Source organism: Capra hircus, chromosome 27 (assembly GCF_001704415.2).
Source record: "Capra hircus breed San Clemente chromosome 27, ASM170441v1, whole genome shotgun sequence".
NCBI lineage: Eukaryota > Metazoa > Chordata > Mammalia > Artiodactyla > Bovidae > Capra > Capra hircus.
Window position 1 is genome coordinate 14,421,545 of NC_030834.1, and position 24,852 is coordinate 14,446,396.

General features: G+C 41.3%; 1 protein-coding gene across 1 annotated transcript in view; it reads right to left on the bottom strand.

Annotated features, from left to right (window-relative positions):
• Positions 1 to 24,852, bottom strand: part of UNC5D (unc-5 netrin receptor D) — a 631,871-nt gene that overhangs the window by 100,726 nt on the left and 506,293 nt on the right. Inside the window, exons 5-7 of the mRNA XM_018042118.1 lie at positions 19,248 to 19,428; positions 18,211 to 18,378; positions 16,062 to 16,226 (exon numbers count right to left, since the gene is read on the bottom strand). Coding sequence (XP_017897607.1) covers positions 16,062 to 16,226; positions 18,211 to 18,378; positions 19,248 to 19,428 — 514 coding nt within the window. The remainder of the gene's footprint in view (positions 1 to 16,061; positions 16,227 to 18,210; positions 18,379 to 19,247; positions 19,429 to 24,852) is intronic.

Below are 24,852 nucleotides of genomic sequence, written 5' to 3' on the forward strand. Positions count from 1 at the left end.
TTTTCCCTTGTGATTTTATATGTGTAAGATGATACGCACACATAGATGCTTCTACATATATTAGCACAAAACTACATGAAATTGATCGACAGTACTTGATCATTTTTACCCTCAAAGACATGGAACTGTCTTTTATATACTGTTCTGCAGTCTGCTTTTGTCTCAGTGCTGTATTGCAAATATTGCTTTGTGTCTCACTACATGTGTGTTGAGAGTATGTGTGTGTAGAGGTGTATATGTGTATTTATACATAAGAGAAAGGAAGGGAAGGGGAGAAAGAGACACAGAGGCAGAGAGAGGGAGAGAGAACAATCTACCTCTTTATTTTTGGTGGTGATTCATTTCTTTCCCACCTTTAATTTTTGGCTTCCTTTGTTATACAGGATGCTCCGAAAGCATTTCCATGGTATCCATTGTTCTTACAAGCTATTTATGGTTGCATTCCTACCTTCCCACCAACCTATCCACCCACACCCAGCCTTATCCTTTCTCTGCCAGGGAACAAACATGGCCAGCGATGGCAGCCCACATCCTGCAGATCCGAGCAAGCAAGACTGAGGAGAGACGCCATGTGTGTAGAGTGGGTTTCGGACCACTACGCTATGGAGATGTCGCAAGATGACAGATGCGGATGGAGTGTTCACTCTGAACCCACAGGCCGGGCAAGGGGCTGCCCTCAAAACCTGTGCCTTGTGATTATTTGAAATCGGCTCCCATGGGGTTTGTATACCATACACATTTCTTGAGATTCAGCCATCAAAGCCACTCTGTGTGGACCAAATACCCACCAGGAGAGACCCTGCATAGCTCTCTCCTCAGGCCAACAGTTACACATGTCATTAGAGCTCATGATCACCATTCTTTCCACTAAACCAGACGTGCCCCGTGTTTTCATCTTCAAAGACCACTTTTATTATTTCCTTCTTCATGGACCATGTGGATCGATGAAGGCTTTGGAGCCTTTTTCACCACCCCCCTCACCAACATATGTCTTGAATTCAATTTTATTTTAATTGACCCTCCAATCTTTGTAATCACAAATTATTTAGAGCCAATTCTAAAGTCTGTGGAAGAGTCAGTCTTCTCTGCCCATTCTCTCTGGCTAGTTCATTTGCTGGAATAGTTTTCTAGCATCATTAAGCAAGAATCTACCATGACTCTACATTGCCTCCGAATTGTGGCCAATTTATCTGCCTGCCTTTACGGTTTTCTATTAACTGGTCCCACCCCACCAAATATGACTCACTTTCCACTGCACCTCAAAAAAAATCCATGTTCTTGTCTGATCAATCCATGAACTCTCAGAGCTTCTGTCCAAGCTGTTTCCTCTGGACGCCCTCCTCCCTCCAAGCCTCCTACAGAAACGTGTCCTCTCTCCAATGCATAGACCAGTTCCTGCTTTCTTCAGGAAATCTTTGGTGATTACTACTCTGTTCAAAGGCATCTCTCCCTTTTCTAGACAGTTTATCTTACTTAATGTCACTAATATACAAAGCACAGGTTTTTCAAAATATAGTACTTCGTAAGTGTTCATTTGATTTTATACTTTTGTCATCACCATTAGTTATGGGTTCTGATCAGGAAAATCATATTTAAATGAATGAAATAATGCCATTTGCAGCAGCAGGGATGGGCCTAGAGATTATCATACCAAGTAAAGTAAGTCAGAGAAAGACAAATATCATGTGATATTGCTTCTATGCAGAATCTACAAAAAATGATACAAATGAACTTATTTACAAAACAGAAACAGACTCACAGACCTAGAGAACAAACTTCTGGTTTCCAGGGGGGATAGGTGGAGGGGAGGGATAGTTAGGGGTGGCCATGTACACACCGTTATATTTAAAACGGATAACCAATAAGGCCCTACTGTATAGCATGGGAACTCTGCTCAATGTTTCGTGGCAGCCTGGTTGGGAAAATAGTTTGTGAGAGAACAAATCCAAGTATATATATGGCTGAGTTCCTTTGCCGTCCACCTGAAACTATCACAGCATTGTTAATCAGCTATACTCCAGTGTAAAATAAAAAGTTAAAAAGAATCTGAAACAAATATTGAACTCTAATCAACTGTATGCTTGCAGAAGTTTTTAAGAGTGAAGTGTACCGATGTCTACAATCTATTTTGAAATGTATCAAAAATAAGATGGGTTGGTAGAGGGACAGGTATATGATAAAGCAATATGCATGTATGCGTGCTAAGTCACCTCAGTCGTGTTCGACTCTTTGCCACCCCATGGACTGTAGCCTGCCAGGCTCCTCTCTCCATGGGATTCTCTAAGCAAGAACACTGGAGTGGGTTGCCATGCCCTCCTCCAGGGGATCTTCCCGACCCGGGGTTTGAACCCAAGTCTCTTGTGTTTCCTGCATTGTTAGGCAGGTTCTTTACCCCTAGCGCCATCTGGGAAGCCCAAAGCAATACAGCAAATGCTAATTGTAGAATCTAGGTGATACAGACTCTTCTGTGTTTGAATATATTCATATTTGAATTCTGGAAAAATTTTTAACATGCTATTTGCTTGATTATTTACTGATTGGAAGAAAAGAAGTTATTATCACTGTGCTTCATTTCCACATGCTTTCTGTCTCCCTCAAAGACATTAATTAAGAAGCAGTGTTATGCTTTATGAATGCTCTCTGAAGTTGCAGGAAATCCCAGGATCTGGTGGACCTGCTTTGTTATTAGCACCGGCAGATAATTGGATAAACAAGAGGTCTGCTCTGCATTGGCAATATCACCACGATTGAGGGTGTCAGGCAGACCCTGAAGATGACAAGCAGAGATTCTATTCTCCTGTGCATGCTGGAAGTTCACTAAGGCTCTAGGACACGTAGGAACACATCACCAGTTCTTGTAAACACCCTGAAACTCTTCCTGTGCTGGGAAACACAGCAAAATTACAAGAGTATAAAACACAGCACGTCTCTTTTTTGCTCTTTTCACTTCTTAATTTCCGCACCGTGTTTTTCTCTTTTTTAAGGTCCTGCTCAGAAAGAACTCTTTGGGGACCGTATTTACCCCATGTGTTACTTCAGTTAGTTCAATTCTTGCTTCTTCTCCCCACTCTCCAGCCTGTACAGACCATCATAAGATCTGCTGCCCCTTTTAAAATGAACTCTTGAGCAGAGTTCCCTGTGCTATACAGTAGGTCCTTTGGGTTATCTATCTTACAAATAGCAGTGTGGATATGTCAATCCCAACCTCTCAATTTATCCCTCCCTATGGGAAAAGAATCTGGAAAAGAAAAGATACATGGGTATAGAAAACCAGATCACTTTGCTGTACACCTGAAACTAATATGACATTGTTAACCAAATCTACTCCAATATAAAATAAATATTTAAAAAGTGCATTCTGAGCACATCCAGCCAGGTAGGACAAGTATAGAGAATAAGAGGTTTTGAGAGAATCCTCACAGGGTGTCCCAGGTGGTTATGTCTTGTTAGAGGAATTGCTGGCTTCCTCAGAGATAGCTGGGTAATTAGAGAAAGTCCAGGACTGGAACGGCAAAAACCTTTGCCTGAATAAAACCCTGTATGATTTGAGATGTACATGAATGAATGAACCTCAGTTCTATTGATATTTTCCACCAAAGAACTGTTCAAGATCTCATCATATTAATTTGGGGAAGTCAGTTGAGTAAGAAACAGTTCATGGATGTGACTTCTGATGACAAAGACCTTCCAGAATCGCCCCTCAGCTGAAGCACAAGATTCATATGGATGAGTGACTGTCTTCCTCCCTCTTTCTTTTTTCAAATTTGACATCTCTTTAAGGAATGTCTTTTGTATTTCCTAAACTCAGACAAATAAGTATCCATAATGACCGTACTTCCAGGGAGTATTTGCATATTTCATTTTTGAACTAAATCATTTCAGTTTCTAAATTTCCTACCACCTCTGTTATAAAGTCATATCCATTCCCACTGATTCTGTGTGAGTTAATGTGTTTTTGTGCTGGCTATACAGAGTACAACATGCTTTGGGGTCACTGCAAAGATGTTTAAGCACGTGTCTACACCTTCTTATCAGCAGTTGGCCTCAAAGTGATAAAGTGCGATGTTCTGAACTCTGCTCCAAGGGAAGCTGCATATTAAAATCCTTTTTTCATCCTATAAATTGTTTTGCTTTGATTCCCTCGCTTCCATCCCCAACAGAAAAATATGCATGTGTACACACACACACACACGCATTCACTGAAAACTAAACAAAAACGTTCAGAGTATGTAACTCAAGTTTAAGGAAATAAATTATTGATTAATCTCATGGTGACCATTTTCCGTAAGGCAAGAATAATATTCAAATTATTTTAAAAATCATTTGAAAGCATCCTATCAGAACACGCACCAACCCTGACATAGGGTCATGTTGTGTCTGGGTTGGTCCCTTTAGTTGCTGGGTCACAGGGAGGTCAGTGTAGGCAATGGACTAGGGGTGGTGGTAAGATTCGGGAGGGTGTTTATTATGATGACTATTCACTAATTGCTAAAGAAATACTTAGCAACTGATATACGTAGGCCATCAGTCCTCTCTTAGGAAAAAAAAAAAAAAGCTGGAAAAGAAATTGTAAATTGAGAATCTTTGACTAGTGATTTATTCTAAGCTCTTTCAGAGCTTTCCTTGTGGCTCAGCTGGTAAAGACTCTGCCTGCAATGCGGGAGACCTGGGTTCGATCCCTGGGTTGGGAAGATCCCCTGGAGAAGGGAAAGGCTACCCACTCCAGTATTCTGGCCTAGAGAATTCGATGGACTGTACAGTCCATGGGTCCCAAAGAGCTGGACGTGACTGAGAGACCGTCACTTTCACTTTCAAGCTTCCTCATCCTTCCGCCAGCCATACGCGTTCCTGCCATGACACTCTAAGTTGCATGCATGCTCAGTTGTGTCTGACTCTTTGCAACCCTATGGACTGTAGCCCAACAGGCTCCTCTGTCCATGGGATTTTCCATGGAAGAATATTGGAGAGGGTTGCCATTTCCTACCCCAAGGGATCTTCCCAACCCAGGGATTGAACTCACATCCTGTGTCTCCTGCGTTGGTAGGTGGAATCTCTACCACTGAGTCACCTGGGAAGCCCACACTCTAAGTTACTTGCACCTAGAGTCTGTATTTTCCATCAATTTCCATCCCAGTGCCTGGACCAGTAAACGGAATATGGTGAAAGTGAAAGTGTTATTTGCTCAGTTGTGTCTGACCCCTTGCGACCCCATGGACTGTAGCCCACTAGGCTCCTCTGTCCATGGGATTCTCCAGGCAAGAGCACTGGAGTGGGTTGCCATTCCCTCCTCCTGGGGATTTTCCTCACACAGGGCTTGAACTCAGGTCTCATGCATTACAGGCAGATTCTTTACCATCTGAACCACCAGGGAATATGGCAGGTACTCAATAAATATTTATTGAATGGATGAGTGCTACTGAGCCTTGTATGGACTTTGAATTACAAGCGTTACAAAGTCAGGGTCTCCAAATTTCCCAATTTCTGCAGCATTTCCTAGGACATTGTAGCTTCTCACTGAAGAGAATGGAGTAGATGCTAGGGACCTGCTTTGATGACTCTGTTCCTAGAAGAGGCTGTCAGTTGGCTATCCCCTTTGCTGTGGATAGGAAAGGGGTTACCTTGGCTTCAGATCTAAAAGATGTCCCCTCATCACCCTGCATATTCATCATCCAAATGGCTAATCTTAGGTGCGATTGAACTAGACCATCTCCTCAAGACCGGTAAAAAGCAAATATCTGACAGCACTGACCCACCAGTGGTATTTATCATCTTATACATACAGATGTATAAAATACATACACATGTATACAAGGTGAAATTCATTTACATATAGATACACACACATGTACAGGAAAGCTACATTTAAGGTGGAAAATTAGAATCAAGTTTTCATATTGAAATCAATCTTAGAGATCACCTAGCTCAAAATCCACCCCCACCCCCTGCCCCACATCGGTTTGATAGTTATGGACACAAGTCAGGGGATGGAGAGAGATCTGTCAAAGCCACAAGCTACCTAACAAGCAAGACCTAGCACTCCTGACTCCCAGTGCAGAGCCCTTTTTGCTACCCCCATGATCATTTGGCCCTTTCTAAATGATCATGGTAATTTTCTATTCCACTGCATGCTAACCCTGCACACTAGGGTTAGAGATAGGGGTTAGGGGGTAGGCCCAGGGCTCTTCTCAGGATGAAGGAAAGGCCAGGGTTAATGATAAAGCATCCTGGTGATGTTCAGGCCACCGTCATTTTCTGGATCACACGTCTCAATGCTCTTGAAGACACATATGGATTTAATTTGTCACTTTAAGGAGGAAAGTTAGGATCAAAACAAAGACGTTTCCTCTGTCTATATTAATTCACTTTGCTCAGCACACCCCAGAGGGCACTGAATTCTCTACAAGAGTAGATTACTCTGTTTTAAATCACTTCCCTGATTGGGTTCTTGCCATTTCTTTTATGGTTGGTCCACTCTATGATCGCAGATATTAAATCTTTCTCTAGTCCAGACTAATATTTCTTGGCTAGGGTTTTGTTGAGCCCTGATTAAATAAATATACTGCAGAGAGAGGTAGGGTCTGGAATACACATAACTAATGAAAGTGGAGAGTGTTTGTTTGATAGGACAGAAGCCTAAATTTTGGAAACTTCCTGATCATAAGGGACTCTGGATAGCATTAGTTACTGAAAAATATGATCTGTATATTTTTAATGAACTTTTTAAAAGGTTCCTTTTTATCTTGACCATTGTTAAAGTCTTTATTGAATTTGCTATAATATTGCAAATCTGTTTTATGTTTTGTTTTTTTTTGGCCACGAGGCTTGTGGGATCTTAACTTCCCGACAGAGATGGAACCCGTGGTACCCCCTGCACTAGAAGGCCAATTTTTAACCACTGGACTGCCAGGGAAGTCCCTCTACTTGATATTAAAAAAAAAAAAAAAACAAAAAACAGGGCAAAACTGCTAATCTGGGGATGGGGGGATACGGAACAAGGGGAATGCTGACTGGTAACAAATATCACTGATCCAGAATGGCTGGCAGCAGGAGGCTAACCCTGGAATCCGTAGACTGCTGTAAAGTCCAATAGTGTGTATGGTGGATTTATTTCCCCCAATGAGGAAGGAATTTTAAGCGTATGTTGGCAACTTAGAATCTGCTTTATAAAAACTTATTTTCTAACACAGTTGTTAAGACACATCTATTTCATAACACGAGGGAAACTGTCAGTATAATGTGGAATGATTTCTCACTTGGGGATCATCGAGGCCTTTCTCCTGGGCATTCCCCTTGAGTTATTTTGAATTAGAATCACAGAATTTAGGACTCAGGACCTCATAGATTGCCTGGTCTGTCTCCTCCTTAGAACTAAACCCCACCTGCAAAGGAAGACTGGAAAATCAAGAGCTGTTCATTCAGCTATTGGGTTGGCCAAAAGGTTCCACCAATCTTTTGGCCAACCCAATGCTCATGAGATGTTTCTCGGAAAGGATGCTGACCCTTTGGTTTGATGCCACGTTGTTAGGGTTCTTGTAAGCTGTTTCCCTACAGTACGTCTCAAATTGCCACTCAGAACTAGTTGCTACAAAGAAATATTAGTCAGACGTATTAGGAGAGAATTTAACAAAATATCTACAGTGTCATGGAGAAAATGGAAAACATACTCTTTTTCTGCAACAGGAAGAACCCCATTACTAGAATAATGTGAACACACACACACTGTTTACACAAACGGAGCACTTACTGTAGATATCCAATACTTTGCATGGATTAAGTCATTTCCTCCTCAAAAGAACTCTTTGTAATAAGCACTAATACTTTTTATTCTTAAAGGAAGGTTTTATTATTTATTTATTTGGCTGAACCATGGGGCATGTGGGATCTTAGTTCTCTTACCAAGGATCAAACCTGTGCCCCCTGCATTGGAAACTCAGAGTGCCAACCAATGGACTGCCAGGGAAGTCCCAACAGGCATTAATATAACTTTTATTTTCTAGATGAGTATATTTAGGCTTAGAGAAATGAAGAAATTTTCTCACAGCCTAGCAACCAAAATTCAAACTTAAGCAGTCTGACCCCAGAGCCCAGGTTCTTGGACCTGATTGTTATCTACAGGATGAATGTTCAAATCCTGTAGGCTCAGCTCCCTCACTTCTTTCAATTCTAGGTTCATGTTCATTTTTCACATTTTAGAAAGAGAACATCTCAACTCAGAACCACAGAGGACACTGAAGTCCCTGCAGTCTTTGCTCTCAATGCCAGCTCAACCCAGGCCCACCCAGGCCAGCCCTCATGGCAACTCAACCTCTGGACCGTCTCACATCCTCAGTTCAGAGCCAGTGCCTTCTCTGAGCTTCCTGGGGATGCCATCTACCAAATATTTCTTTTTTCTTTGTCATGAATTTGTATTCCCACCGACTGTGGCTAAAATTTCACTTCCTGAAGAAATGTCTTTAAGCTTTCTATTGGGTTTTCTGCCTCCATTTCACAGACTGTCATGGGGATCCCTTCTCATTTGTCTATTGAGTTTTCTGGGTGATGTGTATACCCTCTCTGAGTAATGCAATCTTGGAGGTAATGTATCCTGCTCTCCAGCTGCCCAAATTTAATTTAAAAGTCCTTCCTATTTACAGTGGAAGTGTTTTATTTCAATTCCTTCCATAAAATGAACAAAGTTAACAAGACATGTCAAATAATCTTCTAGACATGTTTCTGTTGCATGACAAAGTACTTCCTGTCCAAACGCATTCAAAGAACGTAAGCACAGTGTAGAAATTCATATTAAAATATGTTTGTGGGGGGGGGGGTAGTTGATAGGAATAGGAAAAAGTAGAAGAAAGAAACGGACCAATTGTGCTGATTTGTATTAGCTGAGAAAGTTCTTAAGTAGGTTGCTTTGTTATGACTCTATGTGTGGCACAGGTTTATGAAGGAATAAAGTTAAGGTGATGACAGAATGAACATTTCCTGCATACAAAATGCATCGTAAGTACTTGTTTTAGAACGGGCTGGTAAGAAAGGCCAATGTTTTTTTTTCAATTGAAGTATAGTTGATTTACAATGTTTTGTTAGTTTCAGGAATACAGTACAGTGATTGAATCTACCTATCTATACATATATATACATATTCTTCAGGTTCTTTCCCTTATAGGTAATTACAAATCATTGACTGTATTTCTCTGTGCTATACAGTAGGTCATGTTACTTATCTATTTTGTATACAGTAGTGTGCATATGTTAATCTCAAACTCCTAATTCATCCCTCTTCCACTTCCACCATTGGTAATCATAAGTTCTTTTTCTACGCCTGAGGCCAGGTTTTTTTTTTTTTTAATAGTTTACTAAATACATATCAATCACTGGCCAACAGATGAAGATCAATCCTTATTTGGAAGGTGGATTATGCTCAAAAAGACAATCAGATGTCTTTATTATCTTGTTAACAGGGCATAAATGGAGAAAATCCACAGGGGGTGGATAACAAAGGAGAGACATTTTACAGTGATTTGTTGTATACGGTTCATTCTTTTGCCTTTTTTATGCTCAGTTCCACTTAGGATGTGGTACTTGAGCTCAGGGCCTCTTATCATGAGGCGCAAATGGAACAGTTTTAGCCTTGTAGAATTTTTCAAAAATGCCTTCACTAAGACACGTGAGTATTAAGCTATCTCTATTTTCTTTTTTAATTAAGCACATGGGAACCTTCAGTTATGAGCCACTTCAGTCTCTCATTAAAGAATGTTATTCACTGGTCTTCTTACTGGGTCTCATCGTGGGAGAGATTTTACTGGGGCATGGGGGGAAGGCTGTGGCTAAGCTGCTAATGATACCATATGTGTCCAAATCTACATTCTTATTACTCCTGCGGGTGTGCAATATTATATCTGCATCTTCTATGCAGTATACGTAAAGGCAACTCTGAATTAATCAATAGTTTGTTATGCAGAGAGGCAGTTATTGGGTATTTCTAGGAGAGATCTTTATGTAAAAAGGGATACCTACTATATACTATAAATGGAGCGGGAATGGGTTTTTAATATTAAAACTCCTTGGGAGAATTAGCAAGCAGCAGGAAACTATATGACCACTTCATGCACGGTGCTAGTATGTTATCTTGCTGACGCCAGTTTTATTTTTTTGTGATGCTACAATTTTACGATACTACGATCAGGCAGTTGTGTAGTGCAGTGGGCCCTGAAACACGAACTTATCCAACAAAAGTTGAAGAATGAGTCCTTTGTGAGTCTTGACTCTTTGCCCAAAGGGAGGATGTGTGGATTTTGTTTTAATAAAGGGACATCCATCTGTTATAATCCCATATACAAAGCAGACATTCGGTAAACCACCAGCAAAAACGAAGAGTTGTTTCAGATGCACTCAGCCAACTCTGGAATGAACATTTTCTTATTCAGTGCCCTAGAAAATACAGGGAAGGAACCCAGGTAATTACTGTAATGGATAGCAATGAGGTTTAGAATGTTCCAAGGGAAAATGCTTACCAAGGCAACCTTTCGTTTGATGTGATTACAGGTTCACCTTTTCAGGTGCTTCTTTTAGGTCATGTAAGTAGATAGCTCAACAGACAATGTGGTTAGATTGGAGATGCAGCTTGGGGATGTTTATTTGAACCTGCTATTGTATGGGATGTCTTTATCCTTGATGAGGTTTCCAAACCGTTAACTCCAACTTTTCTTATCAGCCGGTACCATCAGAAATGAAAACAAAGCATCATGTAACTGCTCTTTCTGTTTCTGAACTATCAATGTTGAACTGACCTATCTCACATCCTGACAAGGACGGATTAGCCATCAGGTAGCTCAGCCACGAAGCTTCTCTTTCAGACCCCTGCGGCATTTCTCTGGGTTCATCATCATTGCCCATCGGGGCACTAATCCTGTCTGAAGCGAATTCACTTAAACTTCTGAAGGCAAAGCCTTTAGTTTTCTACCTGCTGGAATAAAAAGTGTGGGGAACAGGTTCCCCTTACTTCTCAGATTCAAACTAAACACCCCACCATGTTCACCCTACTGTTCCTGCCAATGAGCAATGCACATGTCATTTACATGCACGTGTCAGCGATCCTCCAGGTACAGAAGCAGCTAAGTTCAGTAAGTGTAAAGGACGGCAGTTGGGAAGCTACCTGATTCTGAGGTTAAAGCTTAGAAAACACGGATCCACAAGTTCCCATCTCTTGACAGGCATTCTACACAATTATCTTCCTGGAAAAGAACAGTTCCAGCATAAAGGCACTGGATGTTTGCGCTTGCAATTTGGAACCTCGCACTCACTGCTATTGGCATCAACTGCCTAACCTCACCAGTCCTGGGGCATTTATTTCCTTGTTGGGAGCATTTAGGTGTGGCCATCTGTGCTAGCGTAACACTAAGGTCCTGTGCTTCAGTCACAACTGACCAAGCAACAATCATACCCCTGTATTAAAGCGATCATTCAGAGCTGCCAGCTCCATCTCTAGGAGAAATGCAGCCCTCAGGGACAATAAAAGAAATCCAGATGCTTTGTTGAGAGCTAAGTAAAAATTAAAGAATTGTAGGTCATCCAAGAGCCAAGCAATGTCACTGTGAAACTGCCAAGAGAAGTTGGGGAATTGAGGACTTGCTTCAGGGTTGTGTCTGGCATAAAGGGGGAAAAAAATCAAATGAAGGAAATTCCCCAATTGGAACATGACCCAGATCTTTCACAAAGTGAATGCTCCATAAAGCTGTTGCCAAATGCTATTTTAATCAAACCCAGCCTTCATTGGATCTCCATCCCGAGAGCACAGCTAGTTTCACCAAGAGCACTTCAGCAGAGTACCAACCAGAAGCACAGAGTAATGTTGGCACCATCTAACTAGACTGCTGTTCATTGATTCCTGCAGACACAGTCAAATGCGCTTCATCTTTGCTGACATGGGACCCACTCTGTGTTTTACAGGGCAGACTGTGTTGGGCTCTTAGAAATACACTCCTTTCCCACTGATGTATAAATACATCTCATTCACATCTATGATTTCACAGGCTTCAATTTTTCCATCAAAAAGCTTAGTCATTGTAACCATCAAGAGTCTCTGATCATGTTTGACAGACATCTTAATATGTATACGACAGAGGCAAAGAATGCTAGACAAACCCATTCTTAAGTAGAAAAGGGAATAGGGGAACGAAGAGATTGAACAGAAAGAAAAGGCTTACATAGCGTTTTAAACTCAGGAGGGGATTTAAACAGAGCTCTCAACCTCCAGTGCTGAACATATTCTAAAGCTCACTATTCTGCTCATTTTCTTTCCACTACTGGAAAATGGAAACAGAATACTCACTAAATTGCACATGTGAGACTTTAACCACACATGGCCAAGGTTCACAGGAAGGTTTCATTCAGTAACAAAGTAACTGCCTGAACCCTGGCTTGATTGGCTTTAAGGAAGGAGCTAGGCTTTGGAACTTCACAAGTACATACGCATCTGGGATGGTTAATTTCACCTATCAACCTGACCAGGCCATCAGGTACCCAAATATTTGGTCAAACATTAGTCTATGAGGGTGTTTTCAGGTGAGATCAACGTTGCAGTGGGCAGGCTGAAAAAAAGCAAATTGCCCTCCACACTGTGTGGGGGCCATATCTAATTATTTGAATACCTGATCCTTCCCAAGTAAGAGAGACTCCTGCCTGACAGTTTCTGAACTGGGACATTGGTTCTACAGACTCTGGATTTGCCAGGTTCTATAATAATATGAGCCAGTTTCTTATAATGAATATCTTTCTTTATGTATGCATATATCCTGTATCTTATATATGTATCCTATGGTTCTGTTTCTCTGGAGAACCCTGATGAATACAATATCTCTGATTTTAAAACTGGGATCTGGATTGGTCAGTATCCTCTTACTCAACTAACAATATAAGTACAAATAAATATTCACATATTTGATAATTTTTTCTCACATTTGGAGCTAACCATTGTGTGTCTTCAATCAGTAACTCTAAATTTCAGTCAACTAAGGTTGAAGCTTGACATTTATAGAATTTTCCCTAAGCTCAAGTCTAACTGGTGGTTTTTAGATGGCGCTAGTGGTAAAGAACCCACCTGCCGATACAGGAGACATAAGAGACACAGGTTTGATTCCTGGGTTGGGAAGATCCCCTGGAGGGAGGCATGGAACCCTCTCCAGTATTCTTGCCTGGAGAATCCCCTGGACTCGATTCTAGGACAGGAGCCTGGTGGGCTGCAGTCCATGGGATTGCAAAGAGCTGGACACCACTGAAGCAACTGAGCAGGCAGGCAGGGAAGGTTATTACTATGTCCTATAATAGATAGCATATTCAAAAGCAGAGACATTACTTTGCCGACTAAGGTCCGTCTAGTCAAGGCTATGGTTTTTCCTGTGGTCATGTATGGATGTGAGAGTTGGACTGTGAAGAAAGCTGAGCACCGAAGAATTGATGCTTTTGAACTGTGGTGTTGGAGAAGACTCTTGAGAGTCCCCTGGACTGCAAGGAGATCCAACCAGTCCATTCTGAAGGAAATCAGTCCTGGGTGTTCTTTGGAAGGACTGATACTAAAGCTGAAACTCCAGTGCTCTGGCCACCTCATGCAAAGAGTTGACTCACTGGAAAAGACCCCGATGCTGGGAGGGATTGGGGGCAGGAGGAAAAGGGGAAGACAGAGGATGAGATGGCTGGATGGAATCACTGACTCGACGGACGTGAGTTTGAGTGAACTCCGGGAGTTGGTGATGGACAGGGAGGCCTGGTGTGCTGCCATTCATGGGGTCGCACAGAGTTGGACACGACTGAGCAACTGAACTGAACTGGTAATGGTACTACAATACTTCAATCAGTATTCTCTTATTTCTATTTTTTACTTCTAATATTTCAGCAAACACAGATGAATGACTAATTAACAAGTGAAAATCTGCTCAATATCATTAGCCATTATGGAAGTGCAAGTTACAATAAAAAAAAAAAATCTACATACTCGTTAGAATGACTTAATTTAAAATGACCAATAATAAGTGCTGGCAAAGATGTGGAACAACCAGCAAGTTACATCCTAGTGGTAAAAATTTAAACAATTACAGTGATTTCAGAAAGTTTCTTATACCATTAAATACCTAATTATGATATGGACCACTAATTCCATTTCTAGGTATTTACCCAAAAGAAATGAAAATACATGTCCACACAAGGTCTGTACACAAGGGTTCATAGCAGCTTTGTTCAGAGGAGCCCCCAGATGGAAGCAACTCTACGCCTATCACCTGGTAAAAGGATAAGGACATTGTGGTAGATCCATAAAGTGGAACGCTACTTAACAAAACTACAAAGTTAATTACCGCTAGGTGCAGCAGATTGAGGGAATGTCAAACGCATTATGACAACTGAAAGAAAGCAGGAAAGTGGTGCTTAGGGGTAGGGGAAAGAAATGACTGCAGAAGAGTGCAAGCATACTTTGGGGAGGAAAGGCAATGTTGTCTATCTTGATTGTGATGGTATATTTACTAGAGAGCAAGGCCCTCTCACTACTGAGACTGGTGGGTGAAAAGTGAAAGTGTTAGTCGCTTAGTCTTCTCTGAATCTTTGCGACCCTATGGGCTGCAGCCTGCCAGGCTCCTCTGTCCATGGGATTCTCCAGGCAAGAATACTACAGGGAGTAGTCATTCCCTTCCCCAGGGGATCATCCTGACCCAGGAACTGAACCCAGGTCTTCTGCATTGTAGGCAGATTCTTTACTATCTTTACTATTTACTATTCTTTACTAGCCACCAGGGAAGCCCGAGATTTGGTTCTCTTTAATTACAGACCTTTGTATTGTATCTGACATAGGCAGATTACTCAGAACTTGAACTGAGCAAGTAAAGGAATTATGGGGCTATGAGGTAGCACTTGTTTCAATGCACTGATCATTTTAAACTAATTCATTAACGATTTCAACTTATTTTGAAAATATAACTGTTTGTAGAGGCTTGCTTTCAAGCATAGCTAGTCATATTGACACAGAAAAATAAATACAACTTAGATGCCTCCTTCATACTATAATCTTCCTAAATAAAAAGCGACACATATTCCTGAAAAGATGACAAATTATTGAACTACATTATTTTTTGCTGGATATCATCCTAGAAGGCAACCTATTTCTAAAGAATAGGTATGCCTCGAATCTCCTGTTTTTGAAGGATCTAAGAAAAATCAATATACCCTTTAGCACATCTGAATGGGCAAGCGGAGAAGGGATTGCTATTTATCGAGCACCTATTCTGTGCCATGAAATATTCAAAATGTATTCTTTTAATACTGGGCCCAGAAGATAACCAAAAAATAGGCACTTTTTGGGTACTTTTGGTACAATTCATAGAAGTTAAGCAGTTGAGTGACTTCCCCTAGATCACAAAGCTAGTAAGGGACACCACCAAATTAAAACTCACCTCTGTGTGGTTCTATTTAATCCCCCCATGGTTTCATACCCAGGCAGACAGTCACTTGAAGAAGTTATAACCTCAGGAGTAACGCAAAGGCTTGGAAGTTCTGAAATGGGCATTCTATTTTGGGCCATGCCAGACCAATTTGAGACAAACCCAGCCACCTCCTCAGTGCTGTACTTCCCCACATCTGTAAGGTAACAGCCACCACGCGTGTCCCTTGGTCACACTGCACGTCCCGTGGTCTCTGAGGATTATGAAATGCTTTAGAGTCTGGTAAAATTCTTGGGAGAAATACAAGCCTACGATGATCCAGACTGGAATTTCACCAAACCTAAAAACATTGGCCCGTATAAGAAAAGAACTGCTAAGCCCCAAAGTCTAACACGTTTGCCTACATCATTTCTCTCCCAACCGTATCTAGTTACCTTCACAGTAAATATACGGGTTGGCGGAACTGACAGTGGTAACAATGTTTAAAGTGACCTATTTGTCTGTTCTTTGACACTTTCCACCCGCTTTCTTTTTGCTCTGGGGGATTTTGTTTTCTGGGAACTGGTTTCACTGAATCAATGGTCCTGGCATTATCACAGCATCTTTTCCTATGATGTGCAGACACAGAAGATGTGTACTGTAAGGTCTTACCTAGGATGCAAAGGCCGTCTGTGCAGTTCTCGGATTCCTGGCTTAGACCTTCGCAGAATTTGCCCCCGTTTCTCGGGGCAGGGGCTGTGCATTCTCGGATCCGCAGATGCTCGCACTCTGGGCTGCAGACCGACCACTCACTCCACACTTCCCAGCTCCCGTCCACTTCAAAGGGAAACAGAAGGAGCCATCGTTAGACTGCATCTGACAGCTATCAGGAGACTCACTCCAAGGCCACTGTGGTTCTTAGAGCTGGATTTTCAAGAAATCACCACCACCACAGAAAGAAAATACTATATCTGTTTATCTTCTCTCCATGGTTTCTTTCCTAAGGAGATAGGCGAACAACAGCAGTGGTGTAATTCTCTTGCTGTTGCAGGATGAGACCAATTACTGAATTTGGGCAAACATGTGAATTACCCGTGCCCTCAGGTTAGCTAATCATGTCATTATCCATTCTTTCCCCATCTTTTATGCCCAAGTGCATCTTAGATGGACAGATACACTCTGTGCAAGAACCACTAGTAATCACTACTTCCTTGTGGGTTGATAGTTTAGAACAGAAAGTAGAATAAATGCTCTTTAAGTCCTAAAAGCGCCTCAATAATAAAAAAGTTAAACCCATATATATTGATAGCATTAAATGAAAACAGGTCAGCCAAACCCCAAGATACCAAGACTTACATAAATAGACTTTCTTGGGTCATAGATTGCTGCTGTATGTAGAAACGAACAAACTGAACTTAATTCCACTAAAAAACAACCCTAGAGATTATGGCAGCTGTTGGAAGCAATTGTTTCACTACCTCCTAGGAATAGGCCAACCGTGCTTATGTGGGTTATTGAAGATATTGCCATTTTTAATCTAGAGCAGCTAGTCAACAGCATGTGCGTGCTCAGCTGTTCAGTCGTGTCTGACTCTTTGTGACCCCACGGACTGTAGTCTGCCAGGCTCCTCTGTCCGTGAGATTTCCCAGGCAAGAATACTGGAGTGGGTTGCCCTTTCCTTCTCCAGGGGATCTTCCTGATCCAGGGATTGAACCTGTGTCTTCTCCATCAGCAGGCAGATCGTTTACTACTGAACCACCTGGGAAGCCCAGTAGAGGGTAAAATAAAAACACTAAATTTGAAGCAAAATATCTGAGTCCTTGTGTTGGTTCTGTCAACATTTTGGCTGAGCCACCCTAATCGAGCACTTCGCCTGACTTTACTGTTTCTGTCAACTGGGGAATCATAAAATTCACGGCACAAAACTAAAGGACATTGCTTGTGTAAATGTGTCTTGCACAGTACCTGCACATAGTAAGCACTCAATAAATGTGCACTGAATACAAATTCAAAATGAAACTCCAAGCACAGGCAACTGGCAAAAGCCTCGCCTTAGCTTCGAGTGGCACGAGATTTGCAATTTTAAAGACACAAGACTCTGGTCCCGTGTCCTTAGACTTAATGTTGGATCATGCGTGTGAGACCCAGGATCCATTTATTTCTCAGTGGGAGGATATGCTTCCCATTCAGAAAGTCATCTTCTGGCTCATCTATTTCTCATTGTATAAACTGGGTTACAGCCAGTAAGATGAGCAAAAGAACTTGCAAAAGCCATATTTGGTAAATGAAGCCTCTATTCAAAAAGGAAGGCAATCATAGCCCAAATGTAAAATAGAAATGGCTGTGATGCAATCTCTGCCAATTGCATTGTCTTAAATGCAAAGGTAAACCTGATGAGGTTAGTTGAATGGTGACTGATGATAAAAGGTCAAGTATTTGGTACCTGTTTTGTGCTCAAAGGCAATTCACTACACCCTATTATACAGATGAATGCTACACAATGGGAGAACCCAAGGAGAGAAGGGCATGGCTTAGCCCAATCAAACACTGGTAGTATAAAAATACATAAAAACATTTGGCTTACTGATGTTGCGTGTCTAGGGTAATCTGAGTAAGAAGAGAAAAACTATGCCCCCACATAGAGGTATTTCATTCATGTTCTTGCTATTACAATGAGGTTTGCGTCAGTACTCTGGACAAAGGCTCCTTTCTAAGACCTTGGAAGATGCGGACTTTGGGAAGTAGGTTCTACTGGACGTGTCACACCAGCTCAATCGTGGTGGTGGAGAAGAAGGGGAAAGGAAATCTATGCGTGTCTCACCAGGACAGAGAGCGGTGCAGGTTATTTTCTGCACTGACATTCCCTCACAGAAGGCTCCACCATTGAGAGGAGCTGGGTTGGTGCAGGTCCGGGAACGTTTCTGCCATCCTCTCCCACAGGGAACATTGCAGGCTGACCACTCTGTCCAGGAAGACCAGCCTCCATTCACTGAGAGAAAAAAAAATGGGGAGGGGAGAAGAATAAAAAAAAAAAAGAAAGGAAAGAGGTTTTTACTGATTGCCTACTATGTGCAAGCCACTTGCCAGGTGTTGTGAGTTAGGCATCCAGGGACCAAGAGACTGGTGGGACCCTCACCAGCTGCCCCACTGTGTGGCAACCGTGAGGCTGATCTAGTCTGCACCTCCCAGTCTACGCTTCTGTAGACCATAGGAGGGACACAGAGAATCTGCTTTGCAAGGAAATGATGAACCAGAGGAAGAAGTCATCAACATATCTCTACAGCACTTGCAATTCCAGAGGAGAAGAAGAAAATACCAGCATCTGAATTTCTATTAACTTTCAGTGCTTCAAACGTCAATCCCAGGGCTCTTCTATTATGGAAGGGAGTGCTTACTTCAATAGCCAGGAATTTCACTTATCCATTACCTGAGCTATTCAGCAAATAGTCATGTTTGTTTTGGCGGATTTCATATGCCAGAAGAGGAACTGCGAATAGCCAAGTCTGGGGAGGATGGGGTGGATGTTGGGTTTGGGAAGAGTGGGAAGCGGAAGTTGCTCTGATTCTTTTCAAATGTAAACACAATGGAGGCAAAGAAAGGTCTTTTAAAATTCTTTTGAAAATAGATTGACAGTGTCACTCACTGTCCCCTGGAAGTCTAATCTTGGATGAAAGAGCAAATACATTCACGGCTATAGGCGTCACCTACCAATGGGCTGAGGCAGGAGATGGTGCTGTAATAGAAACCCGCCGTAGTCCTTTCAGTGCTAGACACAGAAAGTTCTAAGGAAATGCACCTCCCTCTACCCCTCTGCTTTCTAGCCTCTCTATCCACTCCGGGCCTTTGGGCTGGTCTTACCATAAACCACCACTGTGGCTGACAGGCTCCTCCTCTTGGCTACGATGTTGGCCGCCATGCAAGTGTAATTCCCGGAGTCTGAGAGCCGCGCCTGTCGGATGATGAGGTTGTGGTCCGCCCTGGTGTCGATGTGCTCATCTTGTTCAGAGTCTATGGGCTCCTCATTTTTCAGCCATTCCACCTATCGGAAGTCAGGAATGTTTACAAGTCATTAAACACACACACACACAAACACACACACACACTTTTCTGGAATCGGAAAATGAGTGGTTAGAGCATATGGGAGAGAGATGTATGTAACACACAGAATGGCAACACGAATGCTATCTTTTTAATCTTTATTCCATACACCATCCTTTTCATTCATTTGGTATATTCAGGACATGAATACTCCAGTTAATAAACCGGAGGTGGGAAAAGAATATAAGCATCCTATTGACTTTGACCTATTTTCTAAAAATGCAATAAAAGACTGTAATTAGGTCATTTCATTATACTTCATCAGGTTACAACTCTGATGATGATGATACTCCAGTAACTGGCCCAAAATGGAGATCAGAAAAAGCAACACATATAGGTAGAGCTTGGACTCTGTGCAGAGAGGGTATTATGTTGTCAGACAAGGTTTGAAGCTCATATCGTTTGCATTTAAGCAACAACAACATAGATTTGGGTAATCAGAAACACAGAAATGAAACTCAGATCTCAGTGTTCCCCGGTTTCAGGGATATGTTTATTTGGTGATCATTTATGTTACTCCGTTAGTGATTTAACAGATGTTTAGGTCAGATCAGATACCCGACTCATTTAAGCCCCAGCCTCCCTTCCAAAGGACCTCACTTTTCACATCCTCTGAGTATAGACTAGTCCCATCTCTGGTTTGTTTCCTCTAGCTTGCTCCTAGAGTGTCTATTTCTCTCTTTCCAGTTCCACCTTAAACTTATCCTTAGCTAAAAGTACTCCTTCCCTGGACACTTGAGGAAGCCACATATGGGACCTTCTGCTCCCTGGATCTTCATCCTCCCAGAAGCTGGGGCACACCATCCCTACATCCCCTAATTCATCAAGCAGACCAGGCTTCCCCAATCCAGCTGCCTGCCTTCCCCATGCTGCCTTCTGCTTCTACATCTAAACAACATCTCCACTCTCTTGCGCCATCTTGGTAACACCATACACAGCTCCTGTTTGACAAGAACCATTTAGCTCTAGTTATCATTATGTGTTATACACAGGAATTTAACAGACACATCAAAACTGTAATTTAACCAAGAAAGCAGTCACTACACCAAAAAGACCTCACACGTAAGTACGTGCATCTGGGTTCTTTTCACGTACCCTGCCCACTGCTAACACAGATAATTGAAAGTTGGCTTTAGAAGATGTCTCATTTCATCTCTAAATGTAAACAATTATAATTTATTGCCAATAATCAAGTGACACCTGTTAGCAATTTGGTTTAATAAATATTTTTGGCTCCCATTAAAAGGGATTTATTTACCAGAAGAAAACCTATACTGATACTTTAATATTTATCCCAAGAACCATCCCAAGAATGAGCGTATAGAATACCAAAAGTCATCAGTCAATCCAAAATCAGTCCTAGATGAGGAGGAGTTTTAGAAAAGAAAACGATGCCAAAATAGCCAAGAGAGATCTGAGAACTGCTTTAAAACATGTACAAGAGCTAAAAAAGCAACATGGTGCAGGACCATGAAGTAAGGAGGCAAGCTAGCTTCAACCCCAGCAGCTCCTCAAGGCATCACCATGTGCCAGCCTTGGGTATAAAAACTAATGATGTCCAAAAGCACTGCTCTGTTTAACGAAGCAGGGCAGTGGAGCCAATTTTAAAACAATCTGACCACCAGCCCATTACAAAATATCCTCCACTCCCCAGTAACACTGCATATGTTCCAGCTATTCATTCATTCAAGTATAAATATTCCAACATTTACTGAACATCAGAGGTCATCCTGAGAGTTGAATAAAGTGACATAAACAAAACCAGCATAACCTTTTCTTTCATGGACCTTACAGTTAATGGTTAAGGTGGAAACAAGTAAATCTAGGGACTTCCCTGGTGGTCCAGTGGCTAAGACTCTGTGCTCCCAACACAGGGGGCCTGGGTTCAATCCCTGGTCAGGGAAGATCCCACATCATGTGGCTAAAAAAATCGCGCATGCTGCAACTAACACCCAGAACATCTGAAGAAATAAATTTATAAGAAAAGAAGTAAATCCACATTGCCACCAGAAAGTAAGAGTTGTCGGCAATATCTGTGATAAAACATTTATTTTTGTTAAGCCAACTGGATTGGGTTTTTTAAACCACCATCACTGCTGTGTCACTGGAGAGAACAAATCGGTCAGCTTAAAGTGGGTCTGGGGAACTCTGGTTCCACTCCACTCTCCTCCTGGTTCAGAAATTCTGAGTGCAAACTGTTTGGTTTTCTGATTGTTAATTTCTGACCCTTTCCATTTCTAGCGCCTACAAAGCCCTTTCCTCCTGTCTCCACCTGAAGTCATCTTCTTTTTCCATCCTTCCCCCTGCAAACAGCTGGTCAGGAAGTTGGGAGAGTCTGGCTATGGTCCATAAGTACATCATTTCTAGTGAGGAAATGACCCTGGGGACAGTGGCCCTCGAAACAGAAACCAAAGTAGGCCCAGCACCTGGAAATCAAAGAAAGCTTTCCAAAGCAAATCTGGGCCCAGAGGAAATTAAAACCACAATCATTACCAGAGGTCTGGTTGCAAATTAAAAACTTATATAAAATACCTCACGCACAAAATGAAGTGGTCAACACATGAGGAAAATATTTGCCACAGATTTGATGTATAAAATGGTAATAATCTGATGATCTGAGGGTTATGATCTGAATCACTCATGCTCTCGTATCAGTTGATGATAAAATGTTATCCAAAATAAGATGGAAAAAACACACACTAATTAAACAACTCAATAAATATTCTATATCACTAAAAAAAAGGTGAACAACAATATAATGACATTATTCCTACCCAAAGAACGAAGATGAAAATGACACAGGTGTATACAGGGACACACACATACGGTATTTCTTTAATTGAACTTACAGAGTACCAGGCATTTCTGCTATTGCTGCTCTGTGATTATCTCCTTTCTGGAAGACACTAATAGCCTCTCAACTGTGGTCTGTCTGGTGCTTCCACTCCTGCCTCCATAGTGATTCTCCATGGAGGGATTAGGTCATATCCTTTACTGTGCCCAAGTTGTTCTACAGCTTTGAACTCCACTAAGAACAAAACTGCACATCCTTACCGTGGCTAAGAAAGTCCTTCTTGGTCTGCCCCCTAGTTAATTTCCCACCTTAGATTCCCCAAGCAACCTCTGTGCACTCTACTCCAGCCCTACTGGACTCCTTCCTGTTCTAGAAAACTCAAAGCAAGTTCCTACCTCAGGGCCTTAACACCTGCTGCTTCCTCTGCCCAGAAGGCCTCACCTGAGAGTGTCCCTAAGGCTCAACCCCACCTTTCATTCAGGTCTCTAATCAAATTCTGCCTCCTTAGAGAGGTCTTGCCTGACAACCCTTCTCTAATATAGCAAAGTCCCCTCACTCCCTGAGTACTGCTTTAATTTTCTTCCTAATATTATCTCCATCTAACAGGCTTAAAGATAGTAAGCCTTTTGTTCTTGTAATTGTGATCTCAAGAATTCGCCAAAGAAGATTATTGGGGCTACAAACAAGGATTTAAACACAATAAACTATTTTTAGTTGCAAAAAAGAAAGAAAGAGAAAAAACAGTATGGCAGAGCTCTATTTACATAAATGATTCAATAATTCAATTTAATATTGTATAGCACTAAAGGTCATGATTTCAACTAGCGAAAATACTAAAAGTACTCATAATGCATGAAACAGTCAAACTACAAAACTGTGTGTTTAGTGCAATCATAAATTTGTAAAAACAACAAAAAAAGAAATCACAAACATACATATTCTTCAAAAATGATTGGAAGAAAATGCAATATGCTGCGGAGGTTTTGAAAAAAGACTTGGGGCAGCTGTTTTTTCTTTTTCTTCCTGGTAGTTAACTGTGGCGCATAAAGGAAAAGGTCTTTATTAATCTGAAAAACAACTACATTAGCTTATAAAAGTCTTTTACTTACATAGCACAGTAGTTTTCAGATTTATATTTAGCCATAGACTGCTTCCTCCAATTAAAGCTTATCTGATCATATGGTATATGATATATGATCATATATATATATATCGATCTTATGATATCACTTACATGTAGAAATTTTAAAAAAAGATACAAATGAACTTTATATACAAAACAGAAATAGACTCACAGACATAGAAAACAAACTTAGGGTTACCAAAGGGGAAAGGGGGGAATGGACAAATTAGGAGTTTAGGAATAACAGATACACACGCTATATATATCTGTATCTTTCTATCTATATATATATATAATAAATAGTTCATGGGGTCACAAAGAGTCAGACATGACTGGGGACTTAAAAAAAAAATCAAACCTGTATACCACAGGGGACTATACTCTATATTGTATAATAATAACCTATGTGGGAAAAGAACCTGAAAAACAATATGTGTGTGTTTATGCAGAGCCTGCATGCCTAGAGCCTGTGTTCTGCAACAAGAGAAGCTGCCGCAGTAATTGCAGCCACCCATGCGCAGCAAGTAAAGAGTAGCTCCTGCCCGCCACAACCAGAGAAGGTCTGCACACGGCAATGAAAACCCCAGCATGACCAAAAAAAAAAAAAATTAATAAATTAAAAAAAAGTCAGACCGCATGGAGATGTTCAGCACACCTGTACCATAAATTATAAGTTGACCCTTGCCATACAATCTACCCTCATCCACCCACATGTACTGTGAACATTTACAATGGTCTGCTACTTCGTTTCCCCAGAACACAGCTTGAAAACCAAAAAATATATATAGGACAAATGAGGTACCTTAGGATATATACATTCCAGCATAATTGGTGTTTACAGTGTCATGACTGAGGTCCATCAATCCAATTATGTCTACAAACAATGGGCATGTTACTGCCACTAACTGCAGGGCTGTTTTTTATTCGTACACTAATCGTTTATCCATTTAACCGATGGCAGGATCTTTATGAGAAAATCAGTCTGGTATTTTCTGGGCTTATAAAAGTGACGAATTGCTCTTGGATTTATGCTTTTGTCACTTAGAGAAATGTTAAAACATTTTTGATGAGCTAAGTGCTCCTAATGCAGAATAGTTTAATAAATAAGATAATAGAAAAAAAAAAAAGCATTTCCTACAGCAGCAGTTGCAAACTCCAATGTTCCTGGGGGCCAGGGAACTAACATAAATTACTGAAGAGGCGCTGGGTGCAAGACATCCACGCACGTTGTTTGCATATTAAAGACAAGGGCCTATTCCTCATTCCCTCGAAGAGATGAGCTCACTCTCATTCTTCTTAAAGCATGTTATCATTTTTCTGTCTCCTTTTGTTTTTTTCCCACTTTAGATAGAGACATGAGTATTTTAAAAAATTAACAATGATAGTGCAATGAAAAATGACTGTGAACTCATTTTTGCTTTAAAATCTTTTTTGCTTTCAATGCCTCA